This window comes from Typopeltis vanoorti, chromosome 5 (genome assembly GCF_054136105.1).
Source record: "Typopeltis vanoorti isolate ZY-2024b chromosome 5, IOZ_Tvanoo_1.0, whole genome shotgun sequence".
NCBI classification, from domain to species: Eukaryota; Metazoa; Arthropoda; class Arachnida; order Uropygi; family Thelyphonidae; genus Typopeltis; species Typopeltis vanoorti.
In genome coordinates this window covers 16,609,835-16,629,551 of record NC_143553.1, presented here as the reverse complement: position 1 = coordinate 16,629,551, position 19,717 = coordinate 16,609,835, and the positions used below count along the sequence as shown (strand labels likewise).

At 34.2% G+C, this 19,717-nt stretch overlaps 1 protein-coding gene across 4 annotated transcripts in view; it reads left to right on the top strand.

The window, feature by feature from the left end:
- The window catches only part of Spf45 (splicing factor 45), a 362,347-nt gene that overhangs the window by 293,514 nt on the left and 49,116 nt on the right, over nt 1–19,717 (top strand). For all 4 annotated transcript variants that reach the window (XM_090392270.1, XM_090392272.1, XM_090392269.1 and 1 more), the window contains one exon: nt 202–350. In XM_090392270.1, the coding sequence (XP_090248396.1) occupies nt 202–350 (149 nt within the window). The remainder of the gene's footprint in view (nt 1–201; nt 351–19,717) is intronic.

Below are 19,717 nucleotides of genomic sequence, written 5' to 3'. Positions count from 1 at the left end.
AATCCCCAGAGAAATCAATTCCAATAATGAATAATCTTTTAAGTGTTTTGCAGCTAGCATCAAAATCTCAAGCAAAATTGTTCCTGTGGCCTTCTAGCAGATGCATCTCAAAATTTTTTTAGTATTCTTTTGTTTTACTTCAAAAATATTTTTATGAAATCCCAATGTTCTGTTGAGTAATCACTTGTGTAAACTTTATAGTTCTGTTGCTGCTCGTATCATGGCCAAGTATGGATTTAAAGAAGGACAAGGTCTTGGTAAACAGGAACAAGGCATGAGTCAAGCACTTCAAGTAGAAAAAACAAGCAAAAGAGGTGGGAAAATAATTCATGAGAAGGATTTACCAAAAGGTAATATATTTTCATTGCTGACTCACACTGAATGGGTGACTAACATAGAACACAAGCTTGCAGATTTATTCTCCATTGCATAAAATTTATTTAATTTTTATTAAGGAGCAAGGTAAAAGCATATAATACGGTGATAATGATTTTGAATTTCTGAAAATTATTTTTAATGTAGCTGTAGGAGTCATTGGAGAAAAAGCCTATTATTATGTATAAGTAGCTGACTTCTTTTAAATTTACTTTCAAGGCTTCATTTTAAATGTCTAATTACCTAATTAAATTTTATTATTAAATAGAATATTCACTGAAAAACATTGCTGATATTTTTTATTCTTAGATGCAAACATTTCTGTGGGAAGTTTTCAGTATTGAAACCACATCATTATGTAATTAAAGAGTTTAATTTAAAAAAAATAAACAATTAAAACCCAACAGGTTTCATAATTTGTAAGACTTGCATCATCAGGGGTGCTGGTACATTAGTCTTCTGCAACAAAAGCCAATTAACAATTAATTACACATTAGATGTTTTTGATAACTTCAATTATAACATATAATTGATCAATCAGAATACAAATGGTAAATTTGTTACTGTATGCATGTTGGAACATTGCTAGTTGTTATCATGTTCTGCAGTATCATGCATATTATATCCTAGGTCCATGGCAATTAAATTTTTGATGAAAGCAAACCATGCTTAAGTAGGGATCCTAAGCATTTGTGAGGCTTCTTTAAATTTTTTTGTAAAATAGTTACGATTAATATATGACATTTTTGTTTGTTGCCAAAGTACTTGATGGCCAGTAGTGGTTGTGTGGAATATCATGCCTGATTTATATGCTCTTCTTTTTCATTGTCTTTTACTTGATTATATAGAGAAACCTGTGGAGAATTCATGACTAAATTTAACACATGTGAACCACAGTAGTAGGTTTTTTATTATGTAAATATTTCGTTCTAGGTATCTTAGGACATCATCAGTACAATAGAACAATACTAGGAATGACACAAAGGATAGGGCGTGTACGTACAATGGAATCCAAATTGCGTGCAGTGGCACATTGTGGCCTAAAATTAAATTACAATTAAGCTATTTTTACACAATTTTGTATGACAATTTCCCATACTTTATTCCCATATTAACCTACAGAAAAAATACCTTAACCTGTTAAATCGATCTAAGAAAAATATCAATAAATTACCGACCGAAAAATGGGTGGTTAACTTATCTAACCACCCACTAACAGAAAATGAATTAAATGTTCTAGCAAGAGGCCATAAGTTTGCCATTCCCCCTAAACGTCTCCCATATCTAGATTTCATACACAACATTGAAAGAAACATCAGCCACCAGTATTGAAGCCAACAAACTTCGTTTTGAAATAGCAAAAATCGATGTCAAACCTTCAGAATTGAAGGCTTTTACTTCCTTAAAACATAATAAAAACATAATCATCACCAGAGCCAACAAAGGAAATACCACAGTGGTTCTTGATACGGTTTCATATGACTGAAAAATTAATCTATTACTCCGAGACCGAAATACTTATGCAAAACTTGAGTATGATCCCACAAAAAGATAGTTGAAGAAACTGAACAAGTTACTCGATGAAACAAAGTCGTTAGATGAAGAAACTTCAAAAAAACTCGAGACATACCATGCTGGACTTCCGAGATTATATGGTTTACCCAAGCTTCACAAGAACAACGTCCCACTCAGACCTCTCATTGATTCAATTAGCAGCCCGACTTACAAGTTATCAAAATTCTTATCCAACCTTCTCCGTCCCCACATAGGCTATTCAACCTCTTCAATAAAAAATTCCACAGAATTTCATGCCAAAATAAAAGACTTTCAACTGCTGAAAAATGACATGCTAATTAGCTTCGACATCGTCTCTCTCTTCACCAGTATCCCCCATAAAGAAACTGTAGACCTGTTAAATCAAAAATTTCCATTGGATATCATTGAACTTTTCAAATTTGTTATCACTTCTGGTTTACTTCACATGGAAAGGAAAAATCTACAAGCAAAAGGAGGGAACAGCAATGGGGTTTCCCTTGTCACCCAACTTGGCTAACCTGTTTATAGAACATCTTGAAGAAAAAAATTCTTGCGTTTAAACCCAAACCAAAAGTCTGGCTTCGATATGTCGATGATAACTTCGCAGTCTGGAGTCATTCCAAACAAGTGCTACTTCAGTTTTTAGATAAAATCAACCTGCTTCATCCACGCATCAAATTTACATTAGAAAAAGAATCCCCACAGGGCATCCCCTTTCTGGATTTACACATCCAAAGAAAAGAAGACGGCTCCATCTCCATTGCAAGCCAACATTTTCAGGTCACTACATTCACCATACTTCTGCTCATCATTAAATCATTGGTAACCAGAGCACACAGATTTTGCTCCTCCGAGGATTCTCTAAAACAAGAATTTGAAATAATCAAAAACACAGCCACTCTAAATGGATACAATCTCAAAACAACTAAAAAAAATCATCAACAACTTCTCCACACATCAACCTAGACAAGAACAAGCCCATAGGATTCCCATACCTTATATCAAAGGCATCTCCGAATGGCTCTCGAAAATTATGAAGAAATACAATCTTGCTGCCACCTGCAAACCCATCGACCAGATCCACAACTTGTTACCTTCACCTAAAGACAAACTTTCACCAATGCTACTACCTGGTGTATATGATGTTCCATGCTCCTGTAAACTCTCTTATTATGGACAGACAGGCAGATCAGTTTTCAAATGCATTTCGGAACCATATCCGCCTCGCTCAACACTGAGTTGAAAACCCAAATCACAAGATCCACTGGGAAAAGACAAAACTTCTAAGCAGATCATCATATAAATATGAACGCTTATATAAAGAAAGTGCTGAAGCCCTACTTCACAGACCAAATCTAAACTGCAATGATGTTCTTGCCGTCCCTAAAGTATGGAAAATTGTCATTCAAAATTGTGTAAAAATAATTTAATTGTAATTTCATTTAAGTTCAGGCCGCAACATGCCTGTGCACGCAGTTTAGATTCCATTGTACGTACGTGCCCTATCCTTTGTGTCATTCCTAGTATTGTTCTACTGTACTGATGATGTCCTAAAATACCTAGGATGAAATATTTATGTAATAAAAACCTACTACTGTGGTTCACGCGTGTTAAATTTAGTCGTAACGTCTTTTATGTTTGGACAGGTGGATCATCATCATGCATATCAAGGATTTAAGCCTAGAGTGGCCTGTTCTGGCCTTAGAAGTCATTGTTGAATCTCTTAAGAGGACATCCTGGTTTTCTTTTTCCTATATTTCCTATATTGGTTTGTAATTTAAGACTTGTTTTGGTAATCTTTCTGTTTTCATTCTTTCAATGTGTTCCATCTGTTTGTGTTTATATTTTTTAATTTTTTCTATTACTAATTCCTAGTTTGGTTCTTTCATAATTTCTTCATTTCTTTTGTGATTAAATAGAGTATACTTTGCAGTTTTTCTCATAAACTTCATTTCAGCTGTTATAAATCTTTGTTTATCTTTTTGTTTTATTGTCCAGATTTCACTTCCACACAATAGGACTGGTAGCGCTTTTAGTCTGGTTTGTTTTTTACTAGGTTTGGTTTAAATATAGAGTTAATTACACCTGTTATTTTTAAATATTTTGAAATTTTTAGGTTTATATCTTTTTCATATGTAATCATACATCCTGGGTAGTTAAATAAATTCACCTGTTCTAAAATGCTGTTATCTATTGCTATTTTAGTTCTTACTGGATCTTGTCCTTTAAAGGCCATCATTTTTTATTTTTCTGTTGATATTATCATTCCATAATCTTTGGCTATCTCATTTAAATTTGAAATACCTTTCTGTAAGTTATCTTCAGAATTTGTAATTATTATTTGGTCATTGGCAAAAAGGAGAGTGTTTAAGTTCACAGTAAGAGAAAGTTTAATATCTTGATGGAAATTTTTATTCCATTTTATTATTATTTCATTTAGGTAAATATTAAAAAGAGTCGGTGAAAGGGGACATCCCTGTCGGACTTCTTGGTTTCTCTCTCTCGTATATGATAACTCATCATTTAATCTTATTTGTATTTGATTATTTTCATATATGCTTATGATAGCTTTTAGAATATTATTTGGTATTTGTGTTTCTTTTAATATGTTAAATAAAATGCTTCTTTTAACTTTGTCAAATGCTTTTTCAAAGTCAAAAAATGTAATATGTGTATCTAAATTGTATTCTCTTCTTTTCTCTAATATTAATTTTAGGCAGAAGGCCGGGTCTGTACATGATCGTCCTTTTCTAAATCCATTCTGTACTTCTAAAATAAAGTTTTCAGAGGTATTTTATTAGTTTGTTATTTAAAATTCTGCTATATATTTTGTAACAGGAGTTTAGTATACTTATACCTCTATAGTTTTTAGGGTCATCTCTACTATCTGTTTTAAAGATAGGAATCACAATCGCTTTTTTCCATTCTATTGGTGGGTTACTAGTTCAGTATATTTTATTTAAAAATAACATGAGTCTTTCTTTGAAACTTGTTCCTGCATATTTATATAATTCTGAACCTAACTTATCTTCTTCAGGTGATTTTCCATTTCTTGTTTCTTTCAGGCTGATTTCTAATTCTTCTTTAGTTATTTCATTAAATGTTTGCCAGTTTTTTTTTTTTTTTTAAATATTTATCTGTCCATAGGTCTGTATAGAAATACACTGTCCACATAGTGTATAAAAATTCTTCTAATTTCAATTTGAAGTTTAATTTTATGTTTTCTTTAGTATCTGTAGTTAAATGTTTCAAAATCTTATATACATTGGGTCTTATTTTATATAAATCATGTTCTAAATTAGAAAAAATTTGTTCCATGATTCTCCATGTCTTTTTTTGATTTCACTTTTAGCTATGTCTCATATTCTTTTATATTCAATTGCATCTTATAATCTTTTACTGCTTAACTATTTATGATAGGCCTCTTTTTTCATTTTGATTATTTCTTTGGTTGTGTCATCCCATATCTTCAGTTTTTTTTCCTTTTATTGAATTTTTTGGTTTTTCCTAAACTTTCCTTTGCTGCTGTATTTAGTATCGTTTTTATATTAAGCGGTTCTATTTCTATTTCTTCATTTCTTTTTATCTGAATATTGGTTAATTCTTTGTTCATATAGCCATTGTATATTTGTGTCATTTAGTTCTTACTGGATCTTATCCTTTAAAGGCCATCATTTTTAATTTTTCTGTTGATATTATCATTTCATAATCTTTGGCTATCTCATTTAAATTTGAAATACCTTTCTGTAAGTTATCTTCAGAATTTGTAATTATTATTTGGTCATTGGCTAAAAGGAGAGTGTGTAAGTTCACAGTAAGAGAAAGTTTTTAATATCTTGATGGAAATTTTTATTCCATTTTATTATTATTTCATTTAGGTAGATATTAAAAAGAGTTGGTGAAAGGGCCAATCTAGTTTTATAAACAAATGTTTTAAATTTTCTTTCTGTTCTTCTTATTTAGCCATTTAGGTGGTAATCTTAATTTTATTTTAACAAGGAAGTGCTCACTTTCATATCCTTTGTGAACTCTAACATCTAAAGAGAACTTTGATGTCTTTTCATTTGTGATAAAATAATTTAATATTGATTTCCATCGGTTATTATAAACTTCAAAGTCGATCAATTTTTTACCATTCCTGTTTAGAGAGTATGTTTTCCATATATTCCTATGTTAGTATTAATTTTCATCTTTCCAATTCTTGCATTTAGATCTCCTGGTAATATTACATAATCATTTTTATTTATTTTGTAACTGATTATAAAATTCAATATTATCCTGTTCTCTTCCTTCTTCTGGAGCATATAAACCAATTATTGTTAAATAACCTCTATTTTTATTCTAGCTTCTATTGTTCTTTCATTCCATACTTTATAATGTTTTAACTGTTTTGAAAGGGAATTATAAATCCAAATCATAACACCTGCTTGTGCTCTTTGGTCTCTATCAACTCCACTATATATTACATTAAAAATTTCAGTTCTGATGGTTCTTTTTAATTTCTTTTTTGTTTCAGTCATTACTGCTATTTGAAAATTTTTTTCATTTAATATTTGGTATAATTCTATTTATTTATATGCTATTCCTCTTATGTTCCAGTTTGCTATATGTATTATATTTTGTAGTTTCCATTTCCCTCCATGTTCAGATGATGACACACACGGTTGAAATGGCTCACACCCCGTTAACCCTCTCCCCGACCCCCTTTTCCCATAAACTCTTCCTCTTTCTCAAAATGTTATGTTGTCATCTTCAGGGATCACAAAACAATGATATGTACATTTAGGCACTCACACTTAGCAAATGAGGCTGAAGAAAGGCAACAGGAGTCAGTCCTAGATCCTGAACAGTGTCCCCTTGTGGGCTAAATTGAGTTGTCTTGGCTGTTGAGGCTGTCTTGGAATATATGCTTTCCAAATTTGGGACAGTCTCATGCACCCAAATTTGTATGAGGTTTGGAAAGTTTTTCAGAGCTGAGGCAGATTCAAGGAATAGTATTTTTGAGTGCCTGCGTGCACATATCATTGTTTTGTAATCCCTGAAGATGGCAATGTAACATTACTGATATAGTTATTAAAGTTTTTTTTATTAATAATATAGTTTACGTTGTCATTTCCTAAAAAAAATTAGAAGCTATGTCTAAGCAATGTATAAGCTTATCTACAAGAAGAAGAATTATGACAACTCCTTGATAAAGTTAATGACATCATTAAGAACAGAGGACTTCAACTTAATCCTTGCAAGACAAAGATTATGATTCTAAATGGAAATATAGACATGGAAGCTCCTGAGAAACATACCTTAACAGAGAAAGCAATGAGGAAGTCAGCAAGCTCGAATACCTGAAATCCTGAAGAGTTGCTGTTCAGAAGACATCAGAAAACCAGAAATGGCTAAAACAACAGTTAGAGACTTGCCTAAAATCTGGAATGATGGATCTATCTCTACAAGAACAAAGTCGAGAATTCTGGACAGCTGTTTCTCTAATGGTGACTTATGGATGTGAGACCTGGAATCTGAAGAAGTCCAATAGGAAAAGAATAGCTGCTTTTTGAGATGTGGTGTTAAAGAAGACTGTTGAGTATATCTGTACTGAAAAGTGGTTAAATGGATGGAAACAATTGGTAGAACTTTAAAGTTCCTTAAAGATATTGACAGAAAAATGCTGAAATACTTTGGATACATTGAAAGGAGGACTTCCCAAAACAGTAATAGAAGGTAAAGTTCCTGAAAAAAGAGGAAGGGGTAGACCTTCAGTGAGATTAATGGGTGGCGTATCTTGGGTGACTGATCTTCAGAGTTGAAGCCTCCAAAAAATCATATAACAGGACCACCTAGAGAGGACTAGTGTGGCACATCACTGAGGAAAGGTGTGACTATATGGTATTTGATGTCCAATGAGTAGATTGATGGATGAATATAGTATTAGTATCATAATATCCTGTACATCCACACCTCTGAGGGTACACATTATGAATTTACTGTCGATTATGATCACAATATTTTATTTCTTCTCTCCATCCCCCACGAAAAAAAAATCTCAAATTAGATGATTCAAAACAGCTAACCTGGGAAAGAGGAGTAGAAATATGGAAATACTTATATTTGGCATTGTTTCATAATAAAGAGCAACTCAAAAGTGGAAACTGGGTGCTCCATTGAAGGAAAGAAATATTGCCTAAAGTTCTGAACTGAGTTGTTGTTGTTGTTTTTATTTGACTATGCATGTATCTATGTATTTCAGTGCTGACCACAATATAAGTCAAAAGAGGAAATTAGGCAGAAAACTTGAAGACATTTAATACATATTTAATATTAATTCATGCAAAAAAAAAAAAAAAAAGAGTTACTATTATCTATTACCTGTTAGGTAATAGGTTTGTATTGATCTCACAAGACCTATAACACAAAAATGCTGTGTGTAGGGAGAAGTGATGGCAAGGAGAAAGAAGGAATCTGTTAACAAGGTTTTGAAAAGCTCGAGATTGTATTCATTGGCAAAACAATATGGGAATGGCTTGAGGCAAGACCAGATGGAATTGCCTCAAGCTGATGATGAGAAAGATGGTTTATTGTGTTTGGAGCTGAAATATGTATGACTGTTGAGCAGTGGTTAGTGGTCTGGGAGGAGAAAGGACATAATGCTGAAAGAGTGCAGTTAAGAATTTTTAAGGAGATTTTGGGTGTATCTGAAAACAGTATTCTAAAGTTGGCTGGATTTAGGATATATAGAATATTAGGAGTTCAACAGGAGAAAGAAGTAGAACCAATTATCAATTTTTGTGTGGGGGGGGTAGGGGCTGATGAGGCTATGAATGTCATATTTTATGCCAGGATAAGCTAGATCACAAATGGCAAACTGATTCTGACTGGTAATCAGAAGAAGGAGTGAAGTAGGATCTCTTTTCCAGGTAATAAGACAAGACTGAGTTGAGAGTGTTGAAATTCACTAGATTTATATTATCTTTGACCCACTTAAAAATGATGATGAGATCAATGCTTAAGACTTTGGTTATGGAAGAAACTCAATAGTGACACACTTTTTCATATAGCTGTGAGTTTGAATGATATAATCATGTAATCACAAGAAAGATATTTATTTAACCAAATATAGCTGTGAGAGGAAGTCTAACAAGTCCAAATACATAGTGGGGTGTTGTTAAAGACCTAGTGGATTGGTTGCTACTGACAAAGAAATGCATTACCAAATAAAGATAATGGGTGAGAAACAAGTAATCATAATTAGGGACTATAATTATCTGAACATTGATTGTGTGGCTGTGAAATCTCTTGAAAAGAATGAAACTGAATTTATTGAACTGTTGCAAAACAACTTCCACATGCAGCATGTGACAAAGGAACTTGCGGTCAAAGAGTGTTAGATCTTATTATGGTGTCAGAGGGGATTTTTAGTTTAAGATGTAACAATACTGCTGTCAGTTGGTGACAGTCATCATGTAGTACTCACTTGGGAATGGTGAAGTGGTTAAGTTTATGAATGTTCCATTCAGAAAAGAATACATGCTGAACTACAAAGCAGGAAATTATGACCACCTGAGGAATATGCTAGGTTCTGTACCACAGTATAGTTGGAGGAAAAGGATATCAAAAGTGCATGGAAAGCATTTAAAAACTACTTAAATGATGCAATATTGGAATGTGTCCCTAGAGTTTGAAGAATAAATACGATCAGAGTGAAGTGGATATGTAATCTAATTAAGCAAGAAAATTTAAGAAAAAAGATGACGTGGAAGGATACTGTGTGCATAAAGATGATGTCAGTTATGATTATAAGCAGCAGGCCAGAAAAGTGTTGTATGGAAAGCTGCCTGAGTATGAAAAGAAACTGGCTCTGAAAGTTAAAGATTACCCAAAAGAATTCTATCATTATGCTGCAAGTAAATGAAAGAATGAATTTGAAAGAATAACTATTGAATGCAGACGGTATACGGGTGACTTATGCAGAAGAAATTGTTCAACTAATGAGTATCCATTTTGCCGAAAGCTATCAACTTGGTATATGATATAAAACTCGCAACTACTTCCTCCCTGTATGAGGTAACTCATGTGTATGTGGAGGAAGTACTAGAGTTGTTGCACAATCTGTATAAGAATTCTGTAATTGGAACTGATGGGATATCAACACAGATGCTAAAAGAGTGATCAGGTGAACTAGCTATTCCTTTAACCAGGAACAAGGAAAATTCCACAAGAGTGGAAAGAATGTATGGTAATCCTATTGCACAAGGGTAGTGCAAAGACTGATAGATCCAACTGTCAACCAAATGGTATCTCAGGAGTGGTGGTGAAGATTTCGGAAAAGTTGGTTAGGGCTTGCATTCAGAAATGAGTTAACAGAGAATCTCTACTTTGCAACAAACAGCATGAGTTTACTAAAGTATGCTCATGTTTTACCAACTTGCTCACACTCTATAATTATGTTACAAACTGAATTAGACAAAGGCGTGGATATACCATGATACTTTTGGATTTTGATAAGGCTTTTGACAGAATACAACATGGAAGACTGTTGTATAAATTGGAGAATTATGGATGGGATTATGACTATTAGCATGGATAAGAGGATGACTGACTGACAGATATCAAAATTTGCATGTATGGGGTGTGAATCTGCAATATTCAAGGTAACTAGTGGTGTGCCTCAAGGACCAGTCCTTGTTCCATTGTTATTCATTCTGTACATTAGTGGCATTGGGAAGGATTTGACATGAAAAATACAGCTATTTGCTGATGATGCAAAGATAGGTAGGGTAATCACGAGTGCTGTTGATTCAGCACTTGCAGATGATTTGAATAGGCTGGAACTGAGGGCATGTGAAAATGGCTGTCATTTCAATGTTAATAAATGTAAGGTCATGTAAGGCACTTTGGTGTGATTAGATATCCAACATTATATTATATTGGTGGGATTATGCTAGAAGAAACTGTTCAGGCTAGTTTTAAAAGAAGTAAACCATGAGTAGACATATCGATACAAAATAAATAACGGGAAAAAAACTCACGTAGAAAGATTATTTAATATAATTTTCGCCTGTGTGTCACAGGCATCTTCAGTACATTAAACACTAACTGACAATTCCAAAAAGCGCCACCTAAGTAGCTGGTGTAAGATAACTAAAAAGGTCAATAACTTTCGTAAAAAAAAAAAATAAAATAAAATAAAAAAATAAAAAAATTAATACAATAAAAAGTTAGGAAAGATTAGCTGATTTGTAAAGTACTATCTCCCATAAAGGGGATAGACGTAAGCCGTCGGATCTGTTTAAGTTAGGAGAATGAAGTAGAGTTTCACATGTTTCTTTATAAAGGCGTTCCATGAGAAACTGACTTTTGTGATGAACTCTGTGTCTAGTGAAGATGGCATGTTCAGAAAGTCCAGACTTTTCAGGTTTAAAGTATTCAATATAAGATTGGTGTTCTTCTAGCCGAATAGAGGCAGATCTTCCTGTTTGTCCGAAATAAGATAATCCACAAGAGCACGGAATCTGGTAGACACCTGGATGATTAAGATGTGGAAGCTTGTCCTTAGGAGAAGTGAGAAAGGTGGAGATTTTTCTAAACGGTCGAAAGGCAACAAAAATATTCAGTGGTTTTAAAACTTTTGCTATACGTTCACTGATGCCTTATACATAAGGGATAGTAATGCGCGTTATTTCCTCTGTGTTTGAAGAGGAAGACATATTAAAACTACTCAAACTTCTTTTAATGAAGCAATTCTTATAACCATTAGATAGAAAGGAAGAAGTTATATATTGTAGTTCTTTCTGTAAAAGATCGTGTGTAGAACAAAAGGAGTGGGCCCAATGAACCAGTGTTTTAATAGTTCCTGCCTTTTGACTGGGATGGTGATGAGATTCCGCATGGATATAGTGGCCTGTATGAGTCTTCTTTCTATAAACTGAGAAATGTAGGTTACCATCTGGTTGGCGAAGAATTAGAAGATCTAAAAAGGCTAACTGCTTATTTGATTCTACTTCTAGGATAAACTTGATCCTAGGATGACATGCGTTTAACTTAGTGAGAAATTGTTGAAGTTCATCAGAAGAGCCATTCCATACAGCAAAAATGTCATCGACATATCTGAACCAATGAGTAGGTCTGGGAGAAATATTGTCAAAGATACGTTGTTCAAAATGTTCCATAAAGAAATTGGAGATAGCAGGAGAAAGAGGATTACCCATTGCTGTTCCTTCAATTGGTTGATACAACTTATTTTTAAAGGAAAAATAACCAGAATTTATTACAATGTCTGAAGGAAATTCCTGTTGTAGTAATTCAATACTTTCCGAAAGAGGCACATTTGTAAATAAAGAAACAACATCTAAACTGATCATGATATCAGAAACGTCCAAATGAAGATCTGAAATTTTATTTTTGAAATCCAAAGTATTTTTTATATAAGTATCAGTTCTTCTAGTTGAAGAGGAGAGTAAATTTGATAAAAATTTTGAGATTTTTAAGTGGGACAACCTATACAATCTACGACTGGTCTTAACGGAATGCCTGGTTTATGAACTTTTGGAAGACCATACAATCTAGGTGGACGACCGAAGAAGGTTTTAAGTTTTTTCTTTTGATTTTCATTCCATTACAAATCAGCTAATCTTTCCTAACTTTTTATTGTATTATTATTATTTTTTTTTTTTTAAGGAAAGTTATTGACCTTTTTAGTTATCTTACACCAGCTACTTAGGTGGCGCATTTTGGAATAGTCAGTTAGTGTTTAACTTTGAGCTTAATGTACTGAAGATGCCTGTAACACACAGGCAAAAATTATACTATTAAATAATCTTTCTACGTGAGTTTTTTCCGTTATTTATTTTGTTCAGGCTAGTGATCTTGTAGTTTTGTGGACAGGAAGTTGAAATTCAAGGGTCATATAGCAAAAATTGTAAATACAGCTCAGAGTATAATTGCAATGCTGAAACAAATCTTGACGTAATGATAAGGAAGTCATTTTGCCTCTGCCTTGATGGGAACTCATTTGTACTATTGGATGCAAGTCTGGTCTCCTGGTTTCTGTGGCGATTCTGATACAGTGAAGAGAGTACAAAGGAGAATGTGCAAAATGATATCAAGATTTTGGAATATTGATTATGAAGATAGATTGAGAATTTGTATGCTGCAGACACTAGGAAATAGGAGAAAGAGGAGTGATATCATTGAGAGTTAGAAACTTCTGAAAGGGCTATACAGAAGTCTCAGCAATTTCACGCACTTTGACTCGTTGGTCATCCAATACTATATCGTGCACTTGATCAATGATTTCTGGTGTTGTTACACTTTTTGGACATCCTTCACATGGATCATCTTCAATGCTGATATGACATGTTTAAACTCGGCCATGAAGTAATGCCATGAACGAAAAGGGGAAGTCTTGTTTCTTGGTTGTGAGGGACGGGTTGATTTTCGTCTGTTATGACATGAAAGGTTGAAATTAGAGTTATCCTGATATGAGAAATCTCATTTTTCCAGAGATTTGGGCATTTTAAATGAGAAACGGTGAGAAATAAGATAGGGTGGAGTATAAATGGGATTATCATAACCCTATTGAGGAATGTTTGAAAATCAGAATTGATGGTTGTAGAAGTTGATATGCTCGAAGGCTTGTCAAATAAGAAAGAAGAGCGAAGTATACTATCATTTGCAGAAAATGCAGATTGAATTTGCACTCAACTAAGATGCAAAGTTGGGGAATAATAATCTATCCACAAGGTCATAGCAAAACTTTTCCCCATCCCCTAGCTGAAAGATCGTTGAAGTTCTTTGCAAATATATCTTCATGCCACTTTCAAACACAACATTCATTCTCCAAAGGATCAATTTCATCCTGTTGCATATTTTGAAGTGTACAAATTTCCTTGTGCATGCAACTTAGCCTATTGCTTTGAACAGACTAGTAAATATGTTAACATCTGCCTTGAAGAACATAAAAACTACATTTGCAATCATCTGTATGAAGTCAGGACAGGCATATCATGCTCTTGATAGTCTTTCACATAGGATTAAATGGAAGAGACTGCTGTGCTGCATGGAGTCACTATAAACAGTCTGAGAGACTAAGTTTAAGGGAGATAGTAAATCCCATATTATTCTACAGCTGGGTATGAAACTCGGATCAAAATCCAAGAGTTTCATGCCGAAGAACTATCAGCGACTCCAAGCGTAAGTAATCACTTGGGTAGTACAACACTAGAGCAACTCGGAGCAAAGGTGGAGCAAGCTCCATCGCTATCCTTAATATTTTCTCATAATGTAAAATGCAACTCCTAGGAGATATATTACTGTTTTACATTATGAGGAGAGGTCACTACCCAGACCGGTTTCGACCTCTTTTGAGGTCTCATCTGTGAGTAGGTAGACCTGGAATATCAAGGTTTAAGTGAACCGAACTTACATATACCCCCACTAACGAATTCCAAACTGGTGCTAATATATTATTATTACTGCGATAACGAGCCAAGAGGCTATTTTTTCGGCGACATAAGTTAAGTTTAAGGGAGATAGTAAATCCTGTATTATTCTAGAGCCAGGTACAAAACTCGGATCGAAATCCAAGAGTTTCATGCCGAAGAACTATCAGCGACTCCAAGCGTAAGTAATCACTTTCGATGAATTTCGATCCGAGTTTCGTACCCAGCTGTAGAATAATACGGGATTTATCATCTCCCTTAAACTTAACTTATGTCGCTGGAAAAATAGCCTCTTGGCTCGTTATTGTAGTAATAATAATATATTAGTATACCAGTTTGGCAATTCGTTAGTGGGAGTATATGTAAGTTCGGTTCACTTAAACCTCGATATTCCAGGTCTACCTACTCACTGATGAGACCTCAAAAAAGGTCGAAACCACACTGGGTGACCTCTCCTCATAATGTAAAACAGTAATACATCTCCTAGGAGCTGTGTTTTACATTATGAGAAAATATTAAGGATAGTGATGGAGCTTGCTCCACCTTTGCTCTGAGCTGCCCTAGTGTTGTACTACCCAAGTGATTACTTACGCTTGGAGTCGCCGATAGTTTTTTGGCATGAAAATCTTGGATTTTGATCCGAGTTTCATACTCGGCTGTAGAATAATACGGGATTTACTATCTCCCTTAAATTTAACTTATGTTGCCGGAAAAAAGTAGCCTCTTGGCTAGTTATAGCCTGAGAGACTCTTTTTAGAATCAGCTTCATCAGTGAAAGCTGTCCTAATCTCAGTAAATATGAGTGCATTAATTTTCCTAAAATCTAGGAGACTATTATGATTAACCACCTAAACCTAAGAACCATCTGAATGTGAAGGGGGAAAAGCAAGATTGAACAAAAGTTACAGCATGACTGCCATTTGAACCAAGTATGAGATTGTATCCTGTGTTTTGCCCTTTCAGAGATCGGTTTTGGATATTATTATTATTACTACGTGACACCTCCAAAGAGTCTGAGGACTCATCAAGGGGAGGGCTGTACAGCTCTCGATCTCCACCACTCAATCCACCAACTACAGCAAAGCACATCATCAACACCAATGCCATCTACTGCCCACCACCACTAGTACCTTCACAGACAGTCACAAATATCCATGCCCATGGCAGGATTCGAACCTACAGCCTTTTGGCTGGAGAGTGGATATGCTAACCACTCGGCCAACCAGGCTGGCATATACTTATACGTCGTTTACAACTATTACCCACTTCAGTGTAAACAGAAAAGGAAGATGAATGCCAGTTGCAATGTGTTTGGTTTTTTCCTACAGCCTTGTCTCACTTCTTATAGAACTATGGCTTAGATGAATTTGAGGTAGAATTGGAAATGAATGTTACTATAGCAATATAAAACATTTCAGTGATACCTTCATTGCACATGTTTAGATTAGAAAGCTAAAAACAACCTGACCAAAGATATGAGGCATAGAAATCATGAGTCATCCCACTTGGCATTCTTATAATGTCATACAGTTGAGAGTGGCTATGTAAGTGTTGTTTCATGATGGAAGAAATGAACACCAGATTGTAGTTTGAATTACTTTGGGAATAAACAAGATCCAAAGTATACTTGGGAGGCTGACTTATAATGAGAAGGTGGTAAGCATCTGAACAATTTCTGTAAGATCATAGGTGGTAGTAAATTCATTGGCATTTCTACTCGCTGGAGCATTGTTGGTGGAAAAGCTAAGCCAGTTGGAGTTGTAAATATTAAAGTTTCCAAGGAAGATGACTTCAATATTAGGGAAGTCTGTCTGGAGAAAAATTAACATTTCAAGGATAGAATTTCAAAATGTTCAGAATGGTTGGCTGGAATTTGCAGTATGGGGAAAAGATTTTAATAAAGAAGATTAAAAACAGAATATTCTAAGTGGAATTCTTTTACTTAGTATATTAGAATGAATATATGTAGAAATGTCATCTTTTGGATACATTGAGAATATAGAATATAATAAATTTAGTTTAATCCTTTATCCAAGTGTGAGCAAACAAAGTTTGTGCCTGAAAGTATCTTCAGGACTAGGGTAAGGTGGTGCAACACCAGGGCACTCCTTGCAAAGGTGGAGCAAGCTACCAACACTCCTATCTCAGTATCTCCCATAATGCAAAACAAATCTCCTTGCGGATATGTCTGATGCTATGCATTAAGGGAAGGGCCACAACCCAGACTAGTTTCGACCTTTATCGAGGTCTCTTCAGTGGGAGCCAGGCCCGAGTGGAGATACCAGGCAGAAGCATTAGCAGGTCATCTCTACCTATAGGAGTTGCCAAATGGTGTGCCACCCTTTTTAATAAATTACTCTGGATTTAGAGAAAGATGTTGAAAGTTTATTTTTCACATGGTTAGAGTATAATAAATTTAGTTTAATCCTTTATCCAAGTGTGAGCAAACAAAGTTTGTGCCTGAAAGTATCTTCAGGACTAGGGTAAGGTGGTACAACACCAGGGCACTCCTTGCAAAGGTGGAGCAAGCTACCAACACTCCTATCTCAGTATCTCCCATAATGCAAAACAAATCTCCTTGCGGATATGTCTAATGTTATGCATTAAGGGAAGGGCCACAACCCAGACTAGTTTCGACCTTTATCAAGATCTCTTCAGTGGGAGCCAGGCCCGAGTGGAGATACCAGGCAGAAGCATTAGCAGGTCATCTCTACCTATAGGAGTTGCCAAATGGTAGCTTGCTCCACCTTTGCAAGGAGTGCCCTGGTGTTGTACCACCTTACCCTAGTCCTGAAGATACTTTCAGGCGCAAACTTTGTTTGCTCACACTTGGATAAAGGATTAAACTAAATTTATTATACTCTAACCAAGTGAAAAATAAACTTTCAAAATGAGAATATAGAGTTTAAAGATTGCTTGAAATTTAAATTTGAGTTTTTGTTTAGGAAAAGTAGATGTGGTTTTGCATCATGGAGATGGAAAGTTGAGGTTGGAAATGAGACTGCATATATTTTGGAAGTGAATTTGGAGAGCTTTGGGAGATATTGCCTTTATCCATACTTATGAACCATGTGGTTGCCTCACAAAATACATCATTGATATATTTTAGCCAGGTTTTAAGTGGCAGAATGGAGAAGTTTAAAAGCTTTGGTTTGGTAGAAATGTAGATGATAAAAAAAAAAACTTGCTACTTTGGAAATGTGTGAATTGTCATGTCTCAGGCACATTTTGCTTTTATTAAGAACAGTTTTCCTTGATGGAGTCACCAATTTAACCCTTTACAGTCTTGTACCAAAATGTCAGCATGGATATGTTTTTGTTGTTGTTGCTACTTTTGTTCAAACATTAATTCACTTTGATCTAATGAGTATATAATATCAGAATTGCTTTTTGAGTTTAATTTCAGCTTTATTGTAACTTCAGCATGTTAATTTTTTATCCTTATGCAAACAGCTATATGAATCTTGCTATCCTCAGGATAATAATTAATCAAATTTAGTACTAGCAATCCATTCTTGTCTTTACCTGTGACTGTATTGGCTCATTAGGTTTGTAGCTCTAATTCCAGATGATTATCATGACATTTCTCTCAAGCATCGTGAATTTTCCAAAATATCAATGAATATGCCTGATCAGCTCTCAATAATTCGCAAGTAAATTTACGATGACCTATTTGTGCGTGCTTGTGAACGTTTGTTGTGAATCCTACCAACAAAAGGTTGCATACCTATAGTGCTTGTATCAGTGGTGAGCTAAAGGTGAGATAATCAAGAAACTATCGTAGAGCCAAATGTGGAGCTTTCTTGAACCAGTTCACCTTCATTAAGTGGAGTGGTGTCTTTCATCAGGTGAAAAATCCCATACCAGAAATGTTTATGCATATAGAAGTTCATTTTGACTTTTAGCAGTGCAGACTTGGCATCTGTGATATAATATGTATTATTTTATAGTATATACTAAACGTTGATTCCCCTATAGCAGTGTTTCTCAAAGTGTGGTACGCGTACCCCTGGGGGTACGTGGCAATTTTCGGCTATGAATAATTAAAGGAGTCATTATATTTTTCAACAAACAGTGCAATTAGAGATAACCTGGATAAAACAGCACTAACTAATGAATCACATCCCCTCTCCAACCGAAATCTGTATAGACCAAGCAAAACCATATGTTGCCGGTGGAACATATGGTTTTGCTTGACACCACCCTCGTCATTAACGTGCTAAAACTAAGAAATATATGGTGAATGTGTTTCAGATATTATGGAATTTGGTTGAAGGGAATTAGCATTTCAACTCAACTGTTGAAATGCTAATTTGTCTTTGGTTTGCACGATCTTTTGTTAATATCGCACCAATCATATGCAGTTCTTCGCTGCTCTACGTATCTCAAGTGTTGTAAATTACTGGTAATTTTTGCTTGAAATAATGGGAAAGAAGATGATGCTATTTGGGTAGATGACTTTGACGATGCACACAAAGAAACTGTTCTCGATACCAAAAGTAATGATAGCAAGTAGGAGCTTCTTGGTAAGTCGCACCATTTTCAGTTTTTTCTGAAAACTTTTAGTTTCCGAAAATTACCGCACATATCTCGCAACACGATTTTTTAGCTTTAATTTTGGGAAAAAAGTTAGTTACATTCTAGTAAATACAGTGGTTTTTTTTTTTTTTTTTTAGCTTTCAAATTCTTACGTATGGATCATTGGTTAAAGATTGGATTTATAAAACCTCCAAAAGAGAGCAATATAGCAAATACAAGTAGCTGTAAGCAACAAGTTGATATTGCATCTGGATCAAATGAAATTGATAAGAGTGTGTCGTCTGACATCTCTAGAGAACCAAAATTTAAAAATAAATCATACTTTTTTTTTACATGAACATATAAATTCAAATAAAATAGATATTTAATTTTAATTAATATTTTAAATTAATTAACTTATTTCTTGGTAATAATGAAAATTTAAGAAGGGGTACGCGGATATATGAAGTTTGAGAAACACTGCCCAATAGGTACACATAATTTTAATCACAAAAATAATTTTTAATAATGTCTTTTAGCAGTAAATATTAACTTATAATTAAGTAATGATTACTGATAAAATAGCTGTGTTAATGGACATAATATTTATACTCAGCAGTGAATGCATTAATCTGATATAATTATAATACATAGTAAATTTATTATCCATTTTATGTTGGCATTACAAGCATGTTATATGCTGAGACCTTGTTTACATTAACAAACTTAAAAAAACATTCAGTATATTTATTCATTTATAATGTGCTTTATGTAACCAACAAGTTTTTGTTTGTAAATGGTTTAGGAGTGTCATGACTTTTGTACTATTTTAATATAATCATAATTAAAAGTTT